This window comes from Dryobates pubescens, chromosome 17 (genome assembly GCF_014839835.1).
Source record: "Dryobates pubescens isolate bDryPub1 chromosome 17, bDryPub1.pri, whole genome shotgun sequence".
Lineage (NCBI taxonomy): Eukaryota > Metazoa > Chordata > Aves > Piciformes > Picidae > Dryobates > Dryobates pubescens.
In genome coordinates, this window is record NC_071628.1 from 20816835 (window position 1) to 20838650 (window position 21816).

At 63.9% G+C, this 21816-nt stretch overlaps 1 protein-coding gene across 1 annotated transcript in view; it reads right to left on the reverse strand.

Annotated features, from left to right (window-relative positions):
• The window catches only part of ZNF592 (zinc finger protein 592), a 38734-nt gene extending 17399 nt beyond the window's left edge, over nucleotides 1–21335 (reverse strand). The window contains exons 1-3 of the mRNA XM_054169096.1: nucleotides 21258–21335; nucleotides 15564–17872; nucleotides 1801–1979 (exon numbers count right to left, since the gene is read on the reverse strand). Coding sequence (XP_054025071.1) covers nucleotides 1801–1979; nucleotides 15564–17864 — 2480 coding nt within the window. The 5' untranslated portion in view covers nucleotides 17865–17872; nucleotides 21258–21335. The remainder of the gene's footprint in view (nucleotides 1–1800; nucleotides 1980–15563; nucleotides 17873–21257) is intronic.
• Between the last annotated feature and the right edge of the window lie 481 nt (nucleotides 21336–21816).

Genomic DNA, 21816 nt, shown 5'->3' on the forward strand with positions numbered 1-21816 from the left:
CCCAGGCACAGCCAGGCTCTGTGTCCTGCCCCTGCTACAGCCAGGCCCCGGGCCCTGTCCCTGCCCCCCCCCCCGGCACAGCTGGGCCCCAGGCCCTGCGCTCCCCCTGTCCCAGCCAGGCCCCATGCCCTGCCCCTGCCCCCCTGGTACAGCTGGGCCCCGTACCCTGCCCCTGCCCCCCTGTCCCAGCCGTGCCCTGCCCCTGCTCCCCTCGCCCAGCCGTGCCCTGCCCTGCACTCCCCCTATCCCAGCCGTGCCCTGCGCTCCCCCTGTCCCAGCCGTGCCCTGCGCTCCCCCTGTCCCAGCCGTGCCCTGCCCTGTCCCAGCCGTGCCCTGCGCTCCCCCTGTCCCAGCCGTGCCCTGCCCTATCCCAGCCGTGCCCTGTGCTCCCCCTGCCCCAGCCGTGCCCTGCCCTGTCCCAGCCGTGCCCTGTGCTCCCCCTGCCCCAGCCGTGCCCTGCCCTATCCCAGCCGTGCCCTGTGCTCCCCCTGCCCCAGCCGTGCCCTGCCCTATCCCAGCCGTGCCCTGTGCTCCCCCTGCCCCAGCCGTGCCCTGCCCTGTCCCAGCCGTACCCTGCCCTGCCCCAGCCGTGCCCTGCGCTCCCCCTGTCCCAGCCGTACCCTGCCCTGCCCCAGCCGTGCCCTGCGCTCCCCCTGTCCCAGCCATGCCCTGCCCTACCCCAGCCGTGCCCTGTGCTCCCCCTGCCCCAGCCATGCCCTGCCCTATCCCAGCCGTGCCCTGCGCTCCCCCTGTCCCAGCCGTGCCCTGCCCTGTCCCAGCCATACCCTGCCCTGCCCCAGCCGTGCCCTGCGCTCCCCCTGTCCCAGCCATGCCCTGCCCTATCCCAGCCGTGCCCTGTGCTCCCCCTGCCCCAGCCATGCCCTGCCCTATCCCAGCCGTGCCCTGCGCTCCCCCTGTCCCAGCCGTGCCCTGCCCTGTCCCAGCCGTACCCTGCCCTGCCCCAGCCGTGCCCTGCGCTCCCCCTGTCCCAGCCGTACCCTGCCCTGCCCCAGCCGTGCCCTGCGCTCCCCCTGCCCCAGCCGTGCCCTGCCCTGCCCCAGCCGTGCCCTGCCCTGCCCCAGCCGTGCCCTGCGCTCCCCCTGTCCCAGCCGTACCCTGCCCTGCCCCAGCCGTGCCCTGCGCTCCCCCTGTCCCAGCCGTACCCTGCCCTGCCCCAGCCGTGCCCTGCGCTCCCCCTGTCCCAGCCGTGCCCTGCGCTATCCCAGCCGTGCCCTGTGCTCCCCCTGCCCCAGCCGTACCCTGCCCTGCCCCAGCCATGCCCTACGCTCCCCCTATCCCAGCCGTGCCCTGCCCTATCCCAGCCGTGCCCTGCGCTCCCCCTGTCCCAGCCGTGCCCTGCCCTATCCCAGCCGTGCCCTGCGCTCCCCCTGTCCCAGCCGTGCCCTGCCCTATCCCAGCCGTGCCCTGCGCTCCCCCTGCCCCAGCCGTGCCCTGCGCTCCCCCTGCCCCAGCCGTGCCCTGCGCTCCCCCTGCCCCAGCCGTGCCCTGCCCTATCCCAGCCGTGCCCTGCCCTGTCCCAGCCGTGCCCTGCCCTATCCCAGCCGTGCCCTGCGCTCCCCCTGCCCCAGCCGTGCCCTGCGCTCCCCCTGCCCCAGCCGTGCCCTGCCCTGTCCCAGCCGTGCCCTGCCCTGCCCCAGGCCCAGCCGTGCCCTGCCCTATCCCAGCCGTGCCCTGCCCTGCCCCAGGCCCAGCCGTGCCCTGCCCTGCCCCAGCCGTGCCCTGCGCTGCCCCTGCCCCAGCCGTGCCGTGCCGTGCCCGGCGGCGCGGCGCGGTACCCACCGGAGCGCCGGCTGGCGGGCGTAGTGCAGGCAGTTGTGTCGGACGTGGCGCTGCAGGTAGGCAGAGCGGCAGACGGCGCCGCACTCGGGGCAGCAGAACGGAGACTTGTGGGCGTGGATCCGCTGGTGGGCACAGAAACTGCAGGGGTTGGGCAGCACCATCTGGCACACCTGGCACGTCTGCGGGAACAAAGCTCTGCTGGTTAGCTGCTCCCGGCCCCGGGGGCACAGGCACGCGGTGGGGGACGGGGGCAAGGACCCCCGGGGACCATCCAGGCCAACCCCTGCCAGGGCAGGGCACCCAGGGCAGGGCACCCAGGAGCACAGCCAGGGGGGGTCTGGAGAGCCTCCACAGCAGGAGACTCCACAGCCTCTCTGGGCAGCCTGCCCCAGGCCTCCAGCAGCCTCACCCCAAAGAAGTTTCTCCTCATGCTGAGGTGGAACCTCCTGGGTCCCAGCCTCCCCCTGTGAGGAGAGGCTGAGGGAGCTGGGGTTGCTTAGCCTGGAGAAGAGGAGGCTCAGGGGAGACCTCATTGCCCTCTACAACTACCTGAAGGGAGGTTGTAGCCAGGAGGGGGTTGGGCTCTTCTCCCAGGCACCCAGCACCAGAACAAGAGGACACAGTCTCAAGCTGTGCCAGGGGAAGTTCAGGCTGGAGGTGAGGAGAAAGTTCTTCCCAGAGAGAGTTGTTAGCCATTGGGATGTGCTGCCCAGGGAGGTGGTGGAGTCCCCATCCCTGGAGGTGTTCAAGAGGGGATTGGATGTGGCCCTTGGTGCCATGGTCTAGCCATGAGGTCTGTGGGGACAGGTTGGACTTGATGATCTTTGAGGTCTCTTCCAACCTTGGTGACTCTGTGAGACTGTGACACAACCTCAGAGCTCCTCTGCAGCCTGCTCAGAACCCTTCTCCCTGCAGAGGCTGCCTCTCCAAAGGCCATTCAGTTTTGAGTTGCAGCCCAAAGCAAATTCAGTTTCGATTTCAGGTCCTTCAAGGGACAGTCTGGGGCCCAGCTCTTGCCTGCCCCTGCCCCCAGGGCAAGCCTGGCACCCAGCAAAGGCTCAGCAGCCTTTCCACTGCTGTGTGCTGCCCGTGCTGCAGCTGAGCCATGCCCAAGCCCAGCTGGCACTTGGGTGCTGCCGCCTGGGGAGGTGCAGCCCGCAGCAGGGAGCTCCTCTGGCCTCCCTCATGGAGTGAAAGGCTCAGGAAGGACCAAACACGGGGCAGAAAAGCTGGGGGGGTATGGGGGGGGAAGAGCAGTGAAGAAGCATCCAAAGCAGGGGTCACCCTCTGCAGGTCCTGCAGGAGCAGGAAGCTTGCCAAGGTCTGGGAAGAACCAGCAGGAGCCAGCAAGGCTGTGGCTCCATGAACTCCTCACATCTGGAGCTGCTGGGGAAGGCTCTGGAAGGGTTCCCAGGCTGCCAGCAGGCTCTGTGGGAGGGACACAAAGGCAGCCCCAGAGCCTCGGAGCGGAGAAGGCTTTGTGGAAGAGACAGGAGCTGGGGAGCAAACACAGCCAGGAGCCATGAGTCAGAGCAGAGCTGAGGGCCAGGAGCTGTCATCTGCAGCCAGCATGGCTGCTGGGCTTGGGAAACTGCAGCCCAGCCTGCCCCTGCCTGCCTCCCAGCCCAGCCGAGGGCTGCACCGCAGGCAGCAGCCACAGGCGGGGAAGGGAGAGCTGCCCTGCAGCTGCCTCACACAGCCTGGCTCTGGCACAGCCTGGCCCTTGGCACAGCCTGGCTCTGGCACAGCCTGGCTCTGGCACAGCCTGGCTCTGGCACAGCCTGGCCTTTGGCACAGCCCGGCCCCCGGCACAGCCCGGCCCTTGGCACAGCCCGGCCCCCGGCACAGCCCGGCCCTTGGCACAGCCCGGCCCCGGCACAGCCTGGCCCTTGGCACAGCCCGGCCCTTTTGGCACAGCCCGGCCCTTTTGGCACAGCCCGGCCCTTTTGGCACAGCCCGGCCCTTTTGGCACAGCCCGGCCCTTGGCACAGCCCGGCCCTTTTGGCACAGCCCGGCCCTTTTGGCACAGCCCGGCCCTTTTGGCACAGCCTGGCCCCCGGCACAGCCCGGCCCCCGGCACAGCCCGGCCCCCGGCACAGCCTGCAGAGTGTCAGGGGTGGAAGGGACGTCCAGAGAGCACCCAGCACAGCCCCTGCCACAGCTGCTGGCACAGCAGAGGGAAGCTTTGGCTTGGACAACTTAAGTGGTCAGAAGAAAGGAATCAGGAGTTGGTCCTTCGAGGGAGAAAGGTCCCCAGGAAGCTCTGCTGGCACCTGAGACCTTCAGAGCAGCCTCAAGGAGCATCAGAGAAAGGCAAACAAGCAGTGAAATGGCAAAGCCTCCCCTGCTGTGGGGACAGGCTGAGGGAGCTGGGGGTGTTCAGACTGGAGAGAAGGCTCCAGGCAGATCTCAGAGCAACCTGCCAGGACCTGAAGGGCCCCAAGCAGGCTGCAGAGGGCTCCCAAAGGCCTGCAGGGCCAGGCCCAGGGGCAATGGCTTCAAACCAGAGCAGAGGAGCACTCAGGGCTTCGCTGCCCTTGCTAGGCAGGGAAGAAACAGGCTCCCAGAGAGGCTGTGGAGTCTCCTCCTGTGGAGGCTTTCCAGACCCCCCCAGCTGTGTTCCTGTGTGGCCTGCCCTGGGTGACCCTGCCCTGGCAGGGGGTTGGACTGGATGACCTCTGGAGGTTCCTTCCAGCCCCTGACGTTCCTGGTTGTGTGGCTGCCTGCAAACAGCCTTCCAACACAGGCAGCTCCTGTGGAGGACTCCCTTCCCTCAGCTGACAAGCAAGAGCCAGCAAGCCCAGACAGCAGGAAGGATGGAAAGTGAAGCTAGGAAACAGGACCTTCCAAAGAGTCTGGGAATTGGCCATGTTTGGGGCAAAAAGAAACCCAGAGCAGCCTTCCAGCAGCTGAAGGGCTCCAGGCAGGCTGCAGAGGGCTCCCAAAGGCCTGCAGGGCCAGGCCCAGGGGCAGTGGTCTGAAATGAGAGCAGAGCAGAGTGAGATTGGAGGTGAGGAACAAGTTGTGCCCCAGGAGGCTGCTGGAACACTGCAGCAGGCTGCCCAGGGAGGTGGCTGAGGCTCCAGCCCTGGAGATCTTCAAGGGGAGGCTGGAGAGGGCTGTGAGCAACCTGCTGCAGGGGAGGATGTCCCTGCAGGGGCTGGGCTGGGTGACCTCTGCAGCTCCCTCCCAGCCCAACCCATTCTCCAAAACGCTGATCAGAAGCCAGCAGGCAGTGGCACAGCCTGGGGCTGAGCACAAACAGCAGCAGAAAGACCACCAGGAGCTCAGCAACCAGGGAATAAGGGATGGGGGGGGGAAGCTGGAAGAGAGCAGACTGAGACTGGAGAGGAGGAAGAAATTGTTGTGAGTGAGGGTGGGGAGACACTGGCACAGGTTGCCCAGGGAGGCTGTGGCTGCCTCCTGCCTGGAGGTGCTGAGGGCCAGGCTGGATGAGGCCCTGAGCAGCCTGTGCTGGTGGGAGGTGTCCCTGCCCCTGGCAGGGGCTGGAGCTGGCTGAGCTCTGAGCTCCCTTCCAACCCAACCCATTCTACTCTTGGAACTGTTTTTTTTCCCCTCTTTTTGCAGCTCTGCTCTGGAGGAGAAACTGCAGCTTGGTTCCAGCTGTCCTGGGTTTATCTCCCCCAGCTTTCCATGGCTTCCCCAGGCAGGCTGGCAGCAGTTTCAGACACTCATTAGCAGGATGTGCTCTGCACTTGGGTCATGTCTGTGTTTTTCCTACATTCCCAGAAGCTCCACTTTAATCAGGAGTTCCTCACTACCAGGCTGCTCTGATCCCTGCCTTGCCTGCCACCTTCCACTTGGGCTTCTCCTCCCCAGGTCCCAGGCAGCTCCCTCCCCCGCAGCTCAGCCCTGGCACAGCTCTGGGCTTGGTTCCATTTTCACCTCTGAGCTTCAGCAGAAGGGAAAAGAAACAAATAAAGACTGCAAGAGGTTGCCCAGGGCTGTGGTTGGGGTCTTACAGAGTCACTGATGCCTGGAATGGGTTGGGCTGGAAGGGAGCTCAGAGCTCAGCCAGCTCCAGCCCCTGCCATGGGCAGGGACACCTCCCACCAGCACAGGCTGCTCAGGGCCTCATCCAGCCTGGCCTGAAACACCTCCAGGCAGGAGGCAGCCACAGCCTCCCTGGGCAACCTGTGCCAGTGTCTCCCCAGCCTCACTCACAACAATCTCTTCCTCCTCTCCACTCTCAGTCTCCCCTCTCCCAGCTCAAAGCCATTGGCCCTCAGCCTGGCCCTCCCAGCCCTTCTCCACAGTCCCTCCCCAGCTCTCCTGCAGCCCTTCAGCTGCTGGGAGGCTGCTCTGAGCTCTGCCTGGAGCCTTCTCTTCTGCAGGCTGCACAGCCCCAACTCTCCCAGCCTGGCCCCACAGGGGAGGCTCTGCAGCCTCTGCTCATCCTGGTGGCCTCCTCTGGAGCCTCTCCAGCAGCTCAGCTGACCATGCCTGGGCTTAGCAGAGCTTCACAGATTGCTTGGACAAAGCCCTGGCACCACCAGCCCCACAGGCTGCCCTCTGCTTCCTTTCAAAGGCAGAAGAGCTCTTCCCCAGCTGCCATTCTGCAGGGCAGGGCAGAGGCCAGAGAGAGGCCTGAGGGGAGCTGGGAGGCCAGGCAGGAGACCCCTGGCTCTGCAGGAGAGCAGCTGCAGGCTGGCACAGCACAGGGGGGCTGCAGCAGGCTGCCCTGCTGCGCCTGGCTCTCCCCTGGGCGGCCTGGGGGCACTCCCAGCTCTCCTGGAGCCCCTTCAGGTACTTCACAGCAGCCTTTCCCTTTCTGCCTCACTGGGTGCCCTGCAGCAGCCTTCCCCCTGCAGTGTGGCTGCTCCTGTCTGCAGTGCTGGCAGCTCCTCTGTGCAGTGCTGGCCCTTGCCCAGCTCCCACTGGCAGGACCCTGCTGGGCCAGGCTGCAGCTGAGCTGCAGGCAGCTAGAGGGTTAGTGGTGACTTGGGTGATGCCAGCCAGGCAGGTGACAGCCCTGCTGCACCACATCCTACCTACAGCAGGAGAAGAGGCCAGCAGAGGCTCTCCTTTGCTGGCACTTTGCTGACCACATCCTGCCCAGGCCCTCCTGAACTGAGCAGGCTCCACTGCCCTGCCCTGCACCTGCAGTGAGAGGGGAAAAGCCCTGCAGCAGGAACTCAGGATCATGGCACCAGAGACTTGGCTGAGTTGAAAGAGACCTCCAAAGCTCAGCCAGGCCAAGCTCAGCCCAGCCCCACCATGGCCACCACACCATGGCCCCAGCTGCCATGGCCACAGGGCTCTGCAGCACCTCCAGCCAGGGGGACTCCACCACCTCCCTGGGCAGCCTCTGCCAGCCCCTGATCACTCTGGCACCAAAGGAATTCTTCCTCCTCTCCAGCCTAAGCCTCCCCTGGCACAACTCCAGGCCAGTTCCTCTCCTGCTCTCACCTGAGCCTAGGGAGCAGAGCCCAAGCCCAGCTCCCTGCAGCCTCCTCTCAGGGAGCTGCAGAGAGCAATGAGGTCTCCCTCAGCCTCCTCTGCTCCACACCAACCCCCCCCAGCTCCCTCAGCTGCTCCTCCCCAGCCCTCTTCCCCATCCCCTTCCCCAGCTCTGCTGCCCTTCTCTGGCCCTGCTCCAGCCTCTCAGTGTGCTGCTGGCAGTGAGGAGCCAGAGCTGCAGCCAGCACTCAAGGTGCAGCCTCAGCAGTGCCCAGCACAGGGCACAGTCCCTGCCCTGCTCCTGCTGCCCACCCCAGTGCTGCTCCAGGCCAGGCTGCTGGTGGCCTCCTTGCCCCCCTGGGCACTGCTGGCTCCTCTCCAGCTGCTGGCACCCAGCACCCCCAGGGCCTTTCCTGCTGGGCAGTCTCCCTGCTCATGGCAGGGGGCTGCAACTCAATGCTCCTTCAGGTCTCTTCCAACCAACCCAACCCATCCCAGGCTCTCTGCTCCCTGTGCTGCAGGAAGGGGCAGTTCAGTTCACTTCCCCAGATGAAGTCTGGCTGCCTGTGATGGCAAGCAGGCAGTGCTGGCCCTGCCCTGTTTCCTCCTGTGGGCCTCTTGAGGGGAGAGTGGGCACAAAGGACAACTGCCCCTCCTTGGGTGTCCTTCCCAGAAGCCCACCCCCACAGGAGCTGCCCAGCACCTCTCTGTGGTGCCACAAGCATCAGAGCCCTGTGGCTGCACACAGACCTCCTGCTCCCCCTTACTGCCCCACTGGACCCTGCTGAGGGCCACCCCCTCAGGCACCCTTTGCCCTCCCCAGCAGGGCTGAGCAGAGCCCCACCATGCCCCTGAGCTCTGCAGGCCCTGCTGCTGAGCTGCAGGATGCCCTTGGCAGCACCACTGCTGCCCACCTGCAAGAAGATCAGGGGAGCAGAAGCCTTCCTCTTGGTGCCAGAGGAGCAGCTTCAGCCTGCTCCCTGAGGCAGGCTCTGCCTCACCTCCAGCTGTCCTCTCCCCCTTGCTCTCAACCATCTCCTGACCCCAGCCTGCTCATCCTCCTCCTCCCCTGAGCTGCTCTCGGTGCCCAGGGGCTGCAGGCCCCCCAAGGTGAGGCAAGGGGGCAGGAGGAGAGAGGCTGGCACTGCTGCTCCCTGTGGCAGCACATCAGACATGGGTTTCAGCAGGCCATGAAGCCACTCCCCAGCTCCTCTTCCTCCCCAGCCCCTTCTCCTCACCATCCCCAGCTCTGCTGTGGCCTGAGCCTGCAGGCTCTTGCTCCCACCCTACCACTCATCTCTCTGTCTGTGCTACCAGCCTGGAGCTCCAGGCCCTCCATCAGCTTCCACAGAATGGGCTGGCAGGGACCTCAGAGATCATCTCCCCCAGCCCCCTGCCAGCTAGACTTGGTTACCCAAGGCCTCATCCAGCCTGGCCTTGAACAGCTCCCCAGAGCAGGGATCCACAGCCTCCCTGGGCAGCCTGTGCCAGAGCCTCAGCACCCTCACACTGAAGAGCTTCTTCCTCCCCTCCAGTCTGACCCTGCTCTGCCTCAGCTCCAAACCCTTCCCCCTTGGCCTGGCTCCAGACCCCCTCAGGAGAAGTCTCTCTGCAGCCTTCCTGCAGGCTCCCTTCAGGCCCTGGCAGGCAGCTCTGAGGTGCCCCTGGAGCCTTCTCCTCTCCAGGCTGCTCACCCCCAGCTCCCTCAGCCTGGCCTCACAGCAGAGCTGCTCCAGCCCTGGCAGCATCTCTGTGGCCTGCTCTGGACCCACTCCAACCATTCTATCATCCCAACACTCCATCCCTCAGCTTCTCCAGCCACATCCAAACCAGATCCACCCTTGCTGGTACCAAAGGACTTCATTCACCACCCTTGGTCTGGGAGCAGGAGAAAGCAGCACTTGAGGAGCCCCAGGGAACTTCTGCTGGGTTCCAACCCTCTTGCTCTCCAGATTAAACCATGAAGATGCAGGGGGTGGAAAAATGGAACACAGTGGGAGGAAAAAAGCCAGCAGAGATGTGGCTGCTGCCTGCTCCCTCAGTGATGGGAAGGCAGCAGCACAGCATGAGGCCCTACCAGCTCCTGGCAGGGGCTGACCACACACTCCCAGCACAGGCCTAAGAGGGGGAAGGATGAGGAGAAAGAAAAGGCAGCAATGAAACTGCTTTGAAACAACCCCAGGGTAGGTGGGGAGGCAAGAGGAAGGGTCACAGCTCACTGAGACCTTCCACTGGGCAAGGCAAGGGGGGCAGAGGGAAAGAGAGGCAGGCAGGGGGCTGGGACTGGAGGAGCTTTGAGGTCCTTTCACAGAAAGGTTTGGGCTGGAAGGGACCCCAGAGCTCAGCCAGCTCCAGCCCCCTGCCATGGGCAGGGACACCTCCCACCAGCACAGGCTGCTCAGGGCCTCATCCAGCCTGGCCTGAAACACCTCCAGGCAGGAGGCAGCCACAGCCTCCCTGGGCAACCTGTGCCAGTGTCTCCCCACCCTCACTGACAAGAGTTTCTTCCTCCTCTGCACTGTCTCCCCTCTCCCAGCTCAAAGCCATTGGCCCTCAGCCTGGCCCTCCCAGCCCTAGGACACAGTCCCTCCCCAGCTCTCCTGCAGCTCCTCAGGTGACATTTGGGTTTTTGTTGGAGGTCTCAGCCAGCTCAGTGGCTTTTGAATGGTCAAGTCCAGCAAAAGGCCCCAGCCAAGAGTGCCCCATGTCTGGGTGCCAGCAGGTGCCCAGCTGTGCCCAAGAGGCTCAGGAAGTCCTCTGAATCCTTGCAGCTGCTCCTGGGAGCTGAGCTGTCCCTGCCAGCCAACCAGCCCCAGACCAGGTCTGTTCCTCCCTTGTGCTGCAAACTCCTCCCAGAAGTGCCTCCTCTGGTGATCCCAAACCAGCCTCCAGCTCTCCCTGCAGGTCTGTCCTGGGCTGCCCTCCCATCTCTGTTGTCCCTCCATCCAAACAGCTCTTTCCTGTAGACATGGCAGCAGCTCCAGGGGGTCCTCTGCAGCCACCCTCCCTGCTTGCTAACTCTCCCCATGAGGAGAAGCTTCTGTGGGGTGAGGCTGCTGGAGCAGGCTGCCCAGAGAGGCTGTGGAGTCTCCTGCTGTGGAGAGCCTCCAACCCCCCTGGTTGTGCTCCTGTGTGCCCTGCCCTGGCAGGGGGCTGGCCTGGATGACCTCTGGGGGTCCCTCCCAACCTCTACCATTCTGTGAGTCCATGAACTCCTGAGGGTGTTCTGTTCCCTCAGCCCCCCCTGTCCCCTGCCCTTGCCTCAGGTTATCCCCAGGGCCCCTGCACAGCTGCATCACCTTGGCCCTTTGCAGTCCTCTTCTGACCAAGCGCTTGCCTCCTGCTTCCCACCTCCTTCATCCCATTCCTACTCAGGCTCCAAGACCCTCTGGGTCCCCTGGAAAGCATTCCCACTTTTCCAGGAGTTCTCACTCTCCTGGGGCAGTGAATTCTATCTGCAGTCACCTTCCAAGGTCCCTAACTTCAGGGCCACCCAAGGTCCTCAGCACAGACTTGAGCTGCAGAGGTGCCACAACCACAGACTTGTTTGGGTGGGAAAAGCCTTCCCAGGCTCAGCCAGGCCAAGCTCAGCCCAGCCCCACCATGGCCACCACACCATGGCCCCAGCTGCCATGGCCACAGGGCTCTGCAGCACCTCCAGCCAGGGGGACTCCACCACCTCCCTGGGCAGCCTCTGCCAGCCCCTGACCACTCTGGCACCAAAGGAATTCTTCCTCCTCTCCAACCTCAGCCTCCCCTGGCACAGCTCCAGGCCAGTTCCTCTCCTGCTCTCACCTGAGCCTAGGGAGCAGAGCCCAAGCCCAGCTCCCTGCAGCCTCCTCTCAGGGAGCTGCAGAGAGCAATGAGGTCTCCCTCAGCCTCCTCTGCTCCACACCAACCCCCCCCAGCTCCCTCAGCTGCTCCTCCCCAGCCCCTTCCCCAGCTCTGCTGCCCTTCTCTGGCCCTGCTCCAGCCTCTCAGTGTGCTGCTGGCAGTGAGGAGCCAGAGCTGCAGCCAGCACTCAAGGTGCAGCCTCAGCAGTGCCCAGCACAGGGCACAGTCCCTGCCCTGCTCCTGCTGCCCACCCCAGTGCTGCTCCAGGCCAGGCTGCTGGTGGCCTCCTTGCCCACCTGGGCACTGCTGGTTCCTCTCCAGCTGCTGGCACCCAGCACCAACTCTGATTGCCTTCAGAAGTGCAGCAGCTTTGCTGAACAGATGCTGTGGGAGCAGCATGGAGCAGCAGCAGGCAGGCTGGAGGACAGCAGAGTGGGGCAGGACTCCCAGAGCAATGCAGGCATCCCCCTGGGGCTGGGCAGGAGAAGAGCAAAGGGGAAGGAGATGGTTTTACAAGCTGCACCATCACCACTTCCCCCACCCCACACAGCCATGTCCCATGCAGCAGGCCCAGCCTGGAGCAAGAGGCCTCAACTCTGCTCTTGGTTGAGACCCAGAACAAAAGCTGGCAGGACCAGCTCAAAGCTCTCCTCTGAGCTGCCAGCCTCACCTCTGGGAAGCTCAGGGAGCAGAGCCTCCTGGAAGCTAGGCTGAGGCAGATGGAGGGCAGGGAGGTGATCTGAGACACTGCTTCACCAAGGGCAAGTCCTGCCTGACCAGCCCAGTGGCCTCCTGTGATGCAGTGCTGACCTCAGTGGCCAACAGATGCCATCCAGCTGGGCCTCAGGGAAGCCTCTGACCCAGCCCCACAGCACCCTGCCCTGGGGGCTGCAGAGATGCAGGCTGCATGGGGGGGATGGCATCCAAGGGGCACTGGTCAGTGGGGGAGGTCCAGATGGGTGCCAAGTGGTGTCCCTCAGGGGGCCACACTGGGACCAGTGCTGTGCAGTGGGACTGAGGTACCCTCAGCAAGGCTGCAGGGGACACCAAGCTGAGTGGAGCAGTGTGCCAGGGAGGCAGGATGGCATCCAGAGCCACCTGGACAAGATGGCTCTGGACCCAGGGGGAGACTCATGAGGTCCAACAAGAGCAAGTGCAGGGTTCTGTGTCTGGGTGAGGGCAACCCTTGACACCAATCCAGGCTGGAGGTGATGAGTGAGAGCAGCCCTGCAGGGAAGGACTTGTGGTGCTGGGGGGATAGAAGCTGGGCAGGAGCCAGCAATGGGCCCAAGGGCAGCCTGGGCTGCACCCAAAGCAGTGTGGCCAGAGCTGGAGAGAGAGGAACCTGCCCCTCTGCTCTGCTCAGAGCCCACCTGCAGCACTGCCTCCAGCTCTGGGGCCCCCAGCACAAGCAGGACCTGGAGCTGCTGGAGAGGCTCCAGAGGAGGCCACCAGGAGGAGCAGAGGCTGCAGAGCCTCCCCTGTGGGGCCAGGCTGGGAGAGTTGGGGCTGTGCAGCCTGCAGAAGAGAAGGCTCCAGGCAGAGCTCAGAGCAGCCTCCCAGCAGCTGAAGGGCTCCAGGAGAGCTGGGGAGGGACTGTGGAGAAGGGCTGGGAGGGCCAGGCTGAGGGCCAATGGCTTTGAGCTGGGAGAGGGGAGACTGAGAGTGCAGAGGAGGAAGAGATTGTTGTCAGTGAGGGTGGGGAGACTCTGGCAGAGGGAGGTGCTGGAGACATTCAGGGTCAGGCTTGATGGGCTCTCAGCACCCTGGTCAGGCTGGGGCTGTCCCTGCCCATGGCAGGGGGCTGGACTAGAGGACTTCTGGAGGGGCCTTCCAAGGCAGTGCATTCACAGAAGCACAGAACACATCCCTGTGCTGACAGAGCTCACAGAGCCTCTCCTGAGCCCGCTGATGATGTGGCCACCCCAACCCCTCCTGGCCACATCATTCCTCACAAGGCAAGAACCATTCCCCCAGGCCAAGAACCATCCCACCATCACCTGCTTGGCCTTTGCTGCTGCTGAGCAAAGAAGGAAGACAAGAAAGCAGCTGAGCAGGACCAGAGCAACCTCAGTGCTCCTGCAAGCCACCCCATGGAGGCACAACAGCCAGGGCAGAGACTCCTGATCCCCCCTCCCCACGTCTCCTGTCAGTATGAAGTCCTTGCTCATGGAGCTTGGGGAGCCTGTGCTGGCAGCCAGGCCAGCATGGAAAGCCTGCACTAGCCTGAAGAGCCAAGGAGAAAGGATTCCTCCTCCTGGCCAACCTGAGCCTGGCTTCTACTTGGACAAGATGGAGCACACCAGTTTGGTCATGGGACTCACAGAAGAGCTCCTCCTCTTCAGCAAGGGCAAGGCTAAGCTTGAGTTTCAAGGGGCATCTGAAGCCCTGGCTGCACCTGCAGGGAGGTCTGTGGAGGCAGTGGAGCCCCAGGCAGGAAGCCACAGCCCAGGCTCTCCTCTGGAGACACGGCCCCAGCATGGCCCCAACTTGCCCCTCTCCCACCCACAGGGCAAGAAGAGCCCAAAGCAGCCTTCCACCCCCACACTGCACTGCTCCCCTCCCACCAGCCAGCCCCCTAGGGCCCCCTGCCACTGCACTGCTGCCCTCAGCCAGCCCCCAGCCCCCTCCCAGTGCTAACCATAAAGCCAGCACCTGAGGCTCCAAGCGTTCCGTGGCAGGGTCTGGCACAGGCTCTGGGACAGGTGAAGTTCTCCTGTGTCAGACTTCTCCCAGCCATGCTTGGAGCACAAAAACCTGCTCCAGATAAAGTCCTGCTGGTCCTCCCCTACAGCACTCTTGCATGCCTCTTTCAAGTGATCTTTGATCTCTAACACCTTCCTGTGATGCTCAGGGATCTCCAGGGTCTCCTTCCCACCCTCGTCACGATGCCATAAGAGGGCAAGCAACCAACACCCTTCATGTGCACCCAGCTGGGCTTAGCCACATCCAAACCACAGAGATCAGGGCTTGGAAGGGAGCTCCAGAGATCATCCAGCCCAGCCCCCTGCCAGAGCAGGGGCACCCAGGGCAGGGCACACAGGAGCACAGCCAGGGGGGGTTGGAAGCTCTCCAGAGGAGACTCCACAACCTCTCTGGGCAGCCTGCTCCAGGCCTCAGCACCTTCACACTCACAAAGTTTTCCCTTCTGTTCCTCTGCTCCAGCTTGCCCCCAGGGCCCCCTGTGCTGTCCTTGGCCATCCCTGAGCAGAGCCTGGCTCCAGCCCTGCACATCTTTAGCCCCAGCAGTGAGGGCAGCCCTCAGGCTGCTCTGCTCCCAGCTCCCAGCCCCAGCTCCCTCAGCCTGGCGCCACAGGAGATGTTCCACTGCCTGCAGCAGCTCTGTGCCTCAGGGCTGGACTCTCTCCAGCAGTTCCCTGAGGTCCTTCTTGAGCTGAGGGGCCCAGAACTGGACACAATATCCCAGCTGTGGCCTCAGCAGGGCAGAGCAGAGGGGCAGGAGAACCTCTCTGGCCCTGTTAACCACAGCCCTTCTAATGCACCCCAGGAGGCCCTTGGCTGCCTTGGCACATCCCCACATCCTCCCCACGAGCACTCCTGCAGGCAGAGTCTCACAGTGTCACCAAGATTGGAAGAGACCTCAAAGATCACCAAGTCCAACCTGTCACCACAGACCTCATGGCTAGACCATGGCACCAAGGGCCACATCCAATCCCCTCTTGAACACCCACAGGGATGGGGACTCCACCACCTCCCTGGGCAGCACATCCCAATGGCTAACAACTCTCTCAGGGAAGAACTTTCTCCTCACCTCCAGCCTAAACCTCCCCTGGCACAGCTTGAGACTGTGTCCTCTTGTTCTGGTGCTGGTTGCCTGGGAGAAGAGACCAACCCCCTCCTGGCTACAACCTCCCTGCAGGGAGTTGTAGAGGGCAATGAGGTCTCCCCTGAGCCTCCTCTTCTGCAGGCTAAGCAACCCCAGCTCCCTCAGCCTCTCCTCACAGGGCTGTGCTCAAGGCCTCTCCCCAGCCTTGTTGCCCTTCTCTGGACACCTTCAAGTCTCTCAATGTCCTTCCTAAGCTGAGGGGCCCAGAACTGGACACAGCACTCAAGGTGTGGCCTAACCAGTGCAGAGTCCAGGGGCACAATGACCTCCCTGCTCCTGCTGGCCACACTGTTCCTGATGCAGGCCAGGATGCCCTTGGCCTTCTTGGCCCCCTGGGCACACTGCTGGCTCATGTTCAGGCAGCTGTCACTCAGCACCCCCAGGTCCCTCTCTGTTTGGCAGCTCTCAGCCACTCTGACCCCACACCAGCCACCGCCACCAGCTCCACTCTCCCCTCAGGGGACAATGAGGTGTTTAAGCCCAGGCTGGCTGAGGCTCTGGCCAGCCTGATCCAGTGTGGGGTGTCCCTGCCCATGGCAGGGGGGCTGGAACTAGATGATCCTTGGGGTCCCTCCCAACCCCGACTGATGCTATGACACTGTGCTAGGATACAATCTTTCAGCTGACAGATGTAAGCCACAGGATCCAGGGGACAACTCACCAGCCTCTCGCTGTCTTCCGAGGCCCTCTGGTAATGAGCTGCCAGAGCGGCAGCATCCTGGGCCTGCTTGTTGCACTCCGAGCACTTCAGCACGAGGCGGACCAGCCGCAGCGGGTCGGGGTAGAGGGGCAGGGCCGGCTGGGCGGCCCCCGCCGCGGCGCCCGGGGGAGAGGCCGAGGGCAGAGTCTGGGCGGCCGGCGGGGCGGAGGAGCTGGTGGGGGAAGGGGAGAACATTTGGTCGGCGGCGATGGGCCGGAGCAGCAGCTGGGAGCACTGCATGACCAGCCCCTTGCTCTTGTGGTCGCGGGCGTGCTTGAGCAGGCTGCAGCGGTTGAAGAAGAGCAGCGTGGAGGAGCACTGTGTGCAGAGCACCTCGATGTGCACGCTGCGCCGGCCGTAGTGCTGCGCCAGGCTGCTCTCCAGGGCGAAGGCGTCGCCGCACTCCAGGCAGCTGTACCCCGCGGCGGGCAGGCTGATGCTGGCGCCCGGCGGCGGGCTCAGGTCCGGGCTGTACACCGGCACCGGGTTGGCGCCGTGCAGCACCCTGCTGAAGGCCTCCGCGGCCGCCGGCGCGGCCTTCTTCACCTGGTGCACCAGCGGCACCGACATCTGCGGCGCCCCCGGCTGGCCGCGCCGCGGCGCCCCCGACTTGGCCGTGACCGAGGCCGCCACGCTGTGGGGCACCAGGTTGAGGTTGGCCAAATGGACGGCTTTGGGCAGCAGGCCGGAGCCGGCGGCACCGGAGGGCTGCGACCCCGCACCCTGCTGCTGCTGCTGCTGCCTCTTGACGCCCACTCTGATGGCGCCGCCGCCACCGCCGCAGCCGGGCAGGGGGGACAGGGCCACGGTGCAGGTGCTGGTGACGGCCAGGTCCGCTCTCAGCCCGTCGGGGCAGGGGCTCACCACGCCGGGCAGCTGGCCGGCCGCGGCGGCCCCGCCCCTGGCCGAGGCCCTGCCGGCCTCGCTCTCCATGGCGGCGCTGGTGTCGGGGGACGGGAAGGACTTGCTGAACTCCTCGGCGGAGGAGGTCTCCGCCGGGGACTCCTCGGAGGACTTGCCCAGCTCGTCGCTTTCGGGCAGGATTCTGGTCACCGTCCTTTTGATCTCACCAGAAGACGTCTTGATGGTCTTGATCCTGACTTTGGGGATGGCCGGCGGCGAGCCGGCGGCCATGGAGGGAGAGCCCTTCCCGCTGCTGTCGCTGCAGACGCTGCGAGGGCTCTCGGGCTGTTTGCTGGCCTTCCTCACCACCTCTAAGGGGCTCCTGGGGCTCTTTGGCGACTTGGGCATTTTGGGGCTTCCCTTCGTCCCGTCTTTGAAGGGCCCGGGGTCCTTGGCAGGGCTCGGCTGCTCGCCCTTGGGGACGCAGGCCACCTTCTTGGCCTGGAGAGCCACCAAGGCTGCCACGCAGGAGGACAGCTTGGAATGAGTGGGCTTCAAGCGCTGGCGCGGCGGCACCGCCAGGGCCACGTTCAGCTCGGGGGCAGAGCCCTTGCCGTCCCCCAGGCTGTTGTGAGGGCGCTCTCCGAACACCAGGCCCTCTCCGAGGAAGCTGCCGGTGTCCACCAAGTCCTTGCCCGGCTCCGCGAACCTCTCCGCCGCTCGGTCTTGCTCCCCCAGGCCGGCTTCCAGCCTGCTCCCGAGCTGGCAGGGCAGCTGCACCTTCTGCTCCTTCTTGCAGTAGTGGTCAAACATGCTCAGCTCAGGCTCTGGGACCTTCCTCAGCTGATCCAGCACCGAAGCTCCTGTGGCTATGTACATGGAAGGGGGAGGGAAATAGGGAGTCTGGGCGTGCTTGGGTTTGTCCCCCGCGCTGCTCTCTTTGAACGAGTCCTCGGGCTCCGGGCTGGAGATGGGGCTGAACTGACTGAAGGTGGGCAAAGGCTCCGCCTTGGCCTGCTCCAGCTTCTCCGAGTAGCACCTGGAGCTGTCCCCATTGATGAATGCCGACTCGAACTTGCCGTAGGAGTGCACCAGGGCGTGAGCCTCGGGCGGCAGGTCGGGGCCGCGGAAGCCGTTGTGCAGCAGCGCGGGGCCCAGGTGGTTGCCCTCCTTCTCGGGCTCGAAGGCCTCCTGGCGGCTGGTGTTCTTCACTATCACGCTCACCACCGGCGCGTCGGGGGGAGGCAGCGCCTGCGACAGGGCCGCGCTCTCCTCCACGCACAGCCCCGAGGCCTTCAGCTGGCCCTCGCCCTCCTCCCCGGCCGAGGGAATGGCCTCCTTGGCGTCGAGGCTGGTGGGGTCGGGGATGTCGAAAGCGGCCAGGAGGTCATCGAAGTCTGGGGTCTTCATGTCCCCCATGGTGAAAGCTGTGATTAGAGGCAAAGCAAACCCATGAATGTGTGCCAGGGACAAACCCCGCCACAAAGCCCTGCTGTGACAAAAGCCAGCCCTGCCCAGGCTGCAGGGCACAAAGGCTGCGGCCACCTGTGCCACACGCTGCTGCCACGGCTGTCCCCACACAAACACGTGAAGCCAGCTCCCAACACACAGCCTTCAACACAACAGAGCCCTTCAACAGGGCGGGGGGGGAAGGGCCCTCGTGGGGAGCCCCAGGAGGCTCAGCAAGGCTGAGCAGGGTCCTGCACCTAGGTCAGGGTGACCCTCGACACAAATCCAGGCTGGGGATGATGAGATGGAGAGCAGCCCTGCAGAGAAGGACTTGGGGTGCTGGTAGGTGAGAAGCTGGAGAGGAGCCAGCAATGGGCATCCAAAGCAGTGTGGCCAGAGATGGAGAGAGAGGATCCTGCCCCTCTGCTCTGCTCAGACCTCACCTGCAGGGCTGTGTCTAGATATGGGACCCCCAGCACAGGAAGAACCTGGAGCTGCTGGAGAGAGTCCAGAGGAGGCTACCAAGATGACCAGAGGATGGAGAACCTCCCCTGTGGGGACAGGCTGAGGGGACTTGGGGTGTTCAGCCTAGAGAGAAGAAGGCTCCAGGCAGACCTCAGAACAACCTGCCAGGACCTGAAGGGCTCCAGGCAGGCTGCAGAGGGACTGCTCCCAAAGGCCTGCAGGGCCAGGCCCAGGGGCAATGGTCTGAAATGAGAGCAGAGCAGAGTGAGATTGGAGGTGAGGAACAAGTTGTGCCCCAGGAGGCTGCTGGAACACTGCAGCAGGCTGCCCAGGGCGGTGGCTGAGGCTCCAGCCCTGGAGATCTTCAAGGGGAGGCTGGAGAGGGCTGTGAGCAACCTGCTGCAGGGAAGGATGTCCCTGCAGGGCCTGGGCTGGGTGACCTCTGCAGCTCCCTTCCAACCCAAACCATTCCACAGCTGTGCCTGAAGGATCAGTTCAGGTCCCATCCTGCTCAAGCTGGCAGGGGCAGGTGACAGCAGCTGTTCACTCCTGCCCTGCCACCCAACCCTCCCTCTTTAGGCTGGGCTGTGGGCAGAGCTGCTCCTGGTGCTGCAAGCACAGTGGTGGCAAACAGCCTCTCTTCATCCCAGGGCCCCCAGGAGCTGTGTGTGCTTCCAACACAGCCTTTTAAGCAGCACCAAGCTCCTGCAGGAGCTACCTTCTCAAGCTGTCAGAGGCAGCACTGCTCCAACAGCAGCCACTGTCACGAGTCTCAACTGAAAACAGCCAGGAGTGCCTTGGGACAGGGCTTCTCCCTGTGCAACAGCCATTGCTGATCACTCAAGAAATGATCACAGCTGAAGAACTCAGCCCTCCCCAAAGGAAAAAGGACATGGAACTGTTGGAGCAAGCCCAGAGGAGGCCACAAAGATGACCCAAGGGCTGGAGCACCTCTGCCATGAGGCCAGGCTGAGGGAGCTGGGGGTTTTCAGCCTGGAGAAGGCTGGGGAGACACTGGCTGCCTCCTGCCTGGAGGTGTTCAAGGCCAGGTTGGATGAGGCCTTGAGCAAGCTGTGCTGGTGGGAGGCGTCCCTGCCCATGGCAGGGGCTTGCAGTAGATGATCTCTGAGGTCCCTTCCAACCTGAGCCATTCTAGGACTCTGGGGAGGAAAAAAGGCAGGAGCAGACAGGTGGCTCAAGAGGGACAGACCAGGCCTGAAGTGAGGTGAGCTCTACCCAGAGCGATTTAAGCCCTGGAGGCCTTCACTCAACATTTCAGTGCAGCAGCTCAGAACATGGCAAAGCAAGCAGGGCTCCTCTGAACCAGGGACCAAGAGCCAGGCAGTGCTCCCAGCCAGCCCTCCACAAGGGCAGTGGAGACTCTTGCCACTGAGACCTGTGACAGCAGTGACCAAACCTCTCTGGGCAGCCTGCTGTGGTGCTCTGCCACCCTCACAGGCAAGTAGCTTCTCCCCATGCTTAGATGGAACGGTCTATGTTCAAGTTCATGCCCACTGCCTCAGCTGTCACTCTCAAAGAAGAGCCTTCTGCAGTTTATTTAGACAGCAAGAGAGAGAGAGGGTGGCAAGAACCCAGGAGGAGGAGGAGGAGGAGCTGGGAGAGGAAGCTCCAGAGAGCAGAATCCTGGGACAAGGTGGAGGGAGAGCAATCAGCCTCCAAAGGGCACCATTCTCAAGCTGCTTTCTCTGTTGACAGCTGGGCTTCAGAGTTTGTCAAAGGTCACAGCAAAGCCAAACAAAAGCAAAACTCTGCTGCCAGGGTGCTGCTCTGGGGACAAGGCACTGGGCCAGGACACATCCCTCCAGCGTGGGACAAGAGGACACAGACTGATGGAATGGGTTGGGCTGGAAGGGGCCTCAAAGCTCAGCCAGCTCCAGCCCCTGCCATGGGCAGGGACACCTCCCACCAGCACAGGCTGCTCAGGGCCTCAGCCAGCCTGGCCTGAAACACCTCCAGGGAGAGGGCATCCAGAGTGTCCCTGGGCAACCTGTGCCAGTGTCTCCCCCCCCGTCACTGCCAACAATTTCTTCCTCATCTCCAGTCCAGATCTGCCCTGTTCAAGCTTCAATCCATTCCCTCTCCCAGCCCTTGTCAGAAGTCCCTGGCTGGCTCCTTTGGCTTGTGTTTTTCTCTTGTTTTCCTGATTTAGCCTCATCCATTTCTGCTTTCAGAGAACAGAAAAACATTAAAGGGAATTGTGTCACAGGCTCCTGCAAACTGGCTTCTGAGGACAGCTAACAACAAAGCCTTCCATCCCTCCAGTGCAAAGGTCTTGCCTTAACCCAGCCTTGGAACCTGCTTTCCCTCTCCACTTGCCCTGTGAGCAGCCTGCTCCAGCTGGGGGAGTCCCTGCTGCCTGCAGAGGGGTTGGACAAGATGAGCTGTGACAGTCCCTTCCAACCCCATGCATTCAGTGAGAACGGGGACTGAGAGCTGCAAAGCTGTACAAGAGGCCAATGAAATGAGCCCAGGAGGAGGATTTGAGGAGCAGAATGCATGAAACTCAAAGGCAGAGGTGTGTGGAATGGGTTGGGTTGGAAGGGACCTCAAAGCTCAGCCAGCTCCAACCCCCTGCCACAGGCAGGGACACCTCCCACCAGCTCAAGGCCTCATCCAGCCTGGGCTTGGGCACCTCCAGGGAGGGGACAGCCACAACCCGTGCCAGCGTCCCACCAGCGAGGGGGCATCCAGAACCTCACTACAGCACGTTTCTCCAGGAGGCAGGGAGCCTCCAAGGCGCTGAAGAGCCCCTGAGATCCCACCCAAGGCAGCACGGGAAACCTGAGGACCTTCTGCAGCAGTGCAGCTCCCACGCTCTGCAGCTGGCCAGAGGTCCTGCAGGAGCAGCAGCCCCCACACACGCCCCACCACACCAACCTGTCACCAGCAGTGCTACTCCTGGGGGCTGTGGGAGACGGGCAGCAGCTCCTCTGCAGCTTCCACAGCAGCACCCACCATGCTGTTAGAGAGGGAGGTCCCAAAGTGCCACCTGGAAGGAAGGCATGGAAAACACCATCACAGCAGGCTGCAACGGGCCAGGGACCCAGGGGCACCGCAGCGCTGCCAAGCAGCTGCCGGGGGCTGCTCTGGGCAGGGTTCAAGAGGCTCTCCCGGAGGGGCTGAGGGCAGGGGCAGGCTGGCAGGGGGACGCTCCGGGAAGGATGTCAGCAGCAGGGGCTGAGAGAGAGCGGCAGGACCGGCAGCGGCCGCCCCGGGGCTGTCAAGGCCGCGGGCAGGCTACGAGACCGGGCAAACCGCAGCTGGCAGAGGATTAAAGCGGAGGCTGCAGGCGGCTGCCGGGACCCGGCGCCTCCACACCCATCAAAGTTTGCGGCGCCGGGCACGGGAGCGCGGCGCGTCCCGGTTAACGGTGCCGGCGGCTCCGGGGCGCCGCGGGACCGCCCGGCCCGAGCCGGCGCCGCCCCCCGCGGCCGCG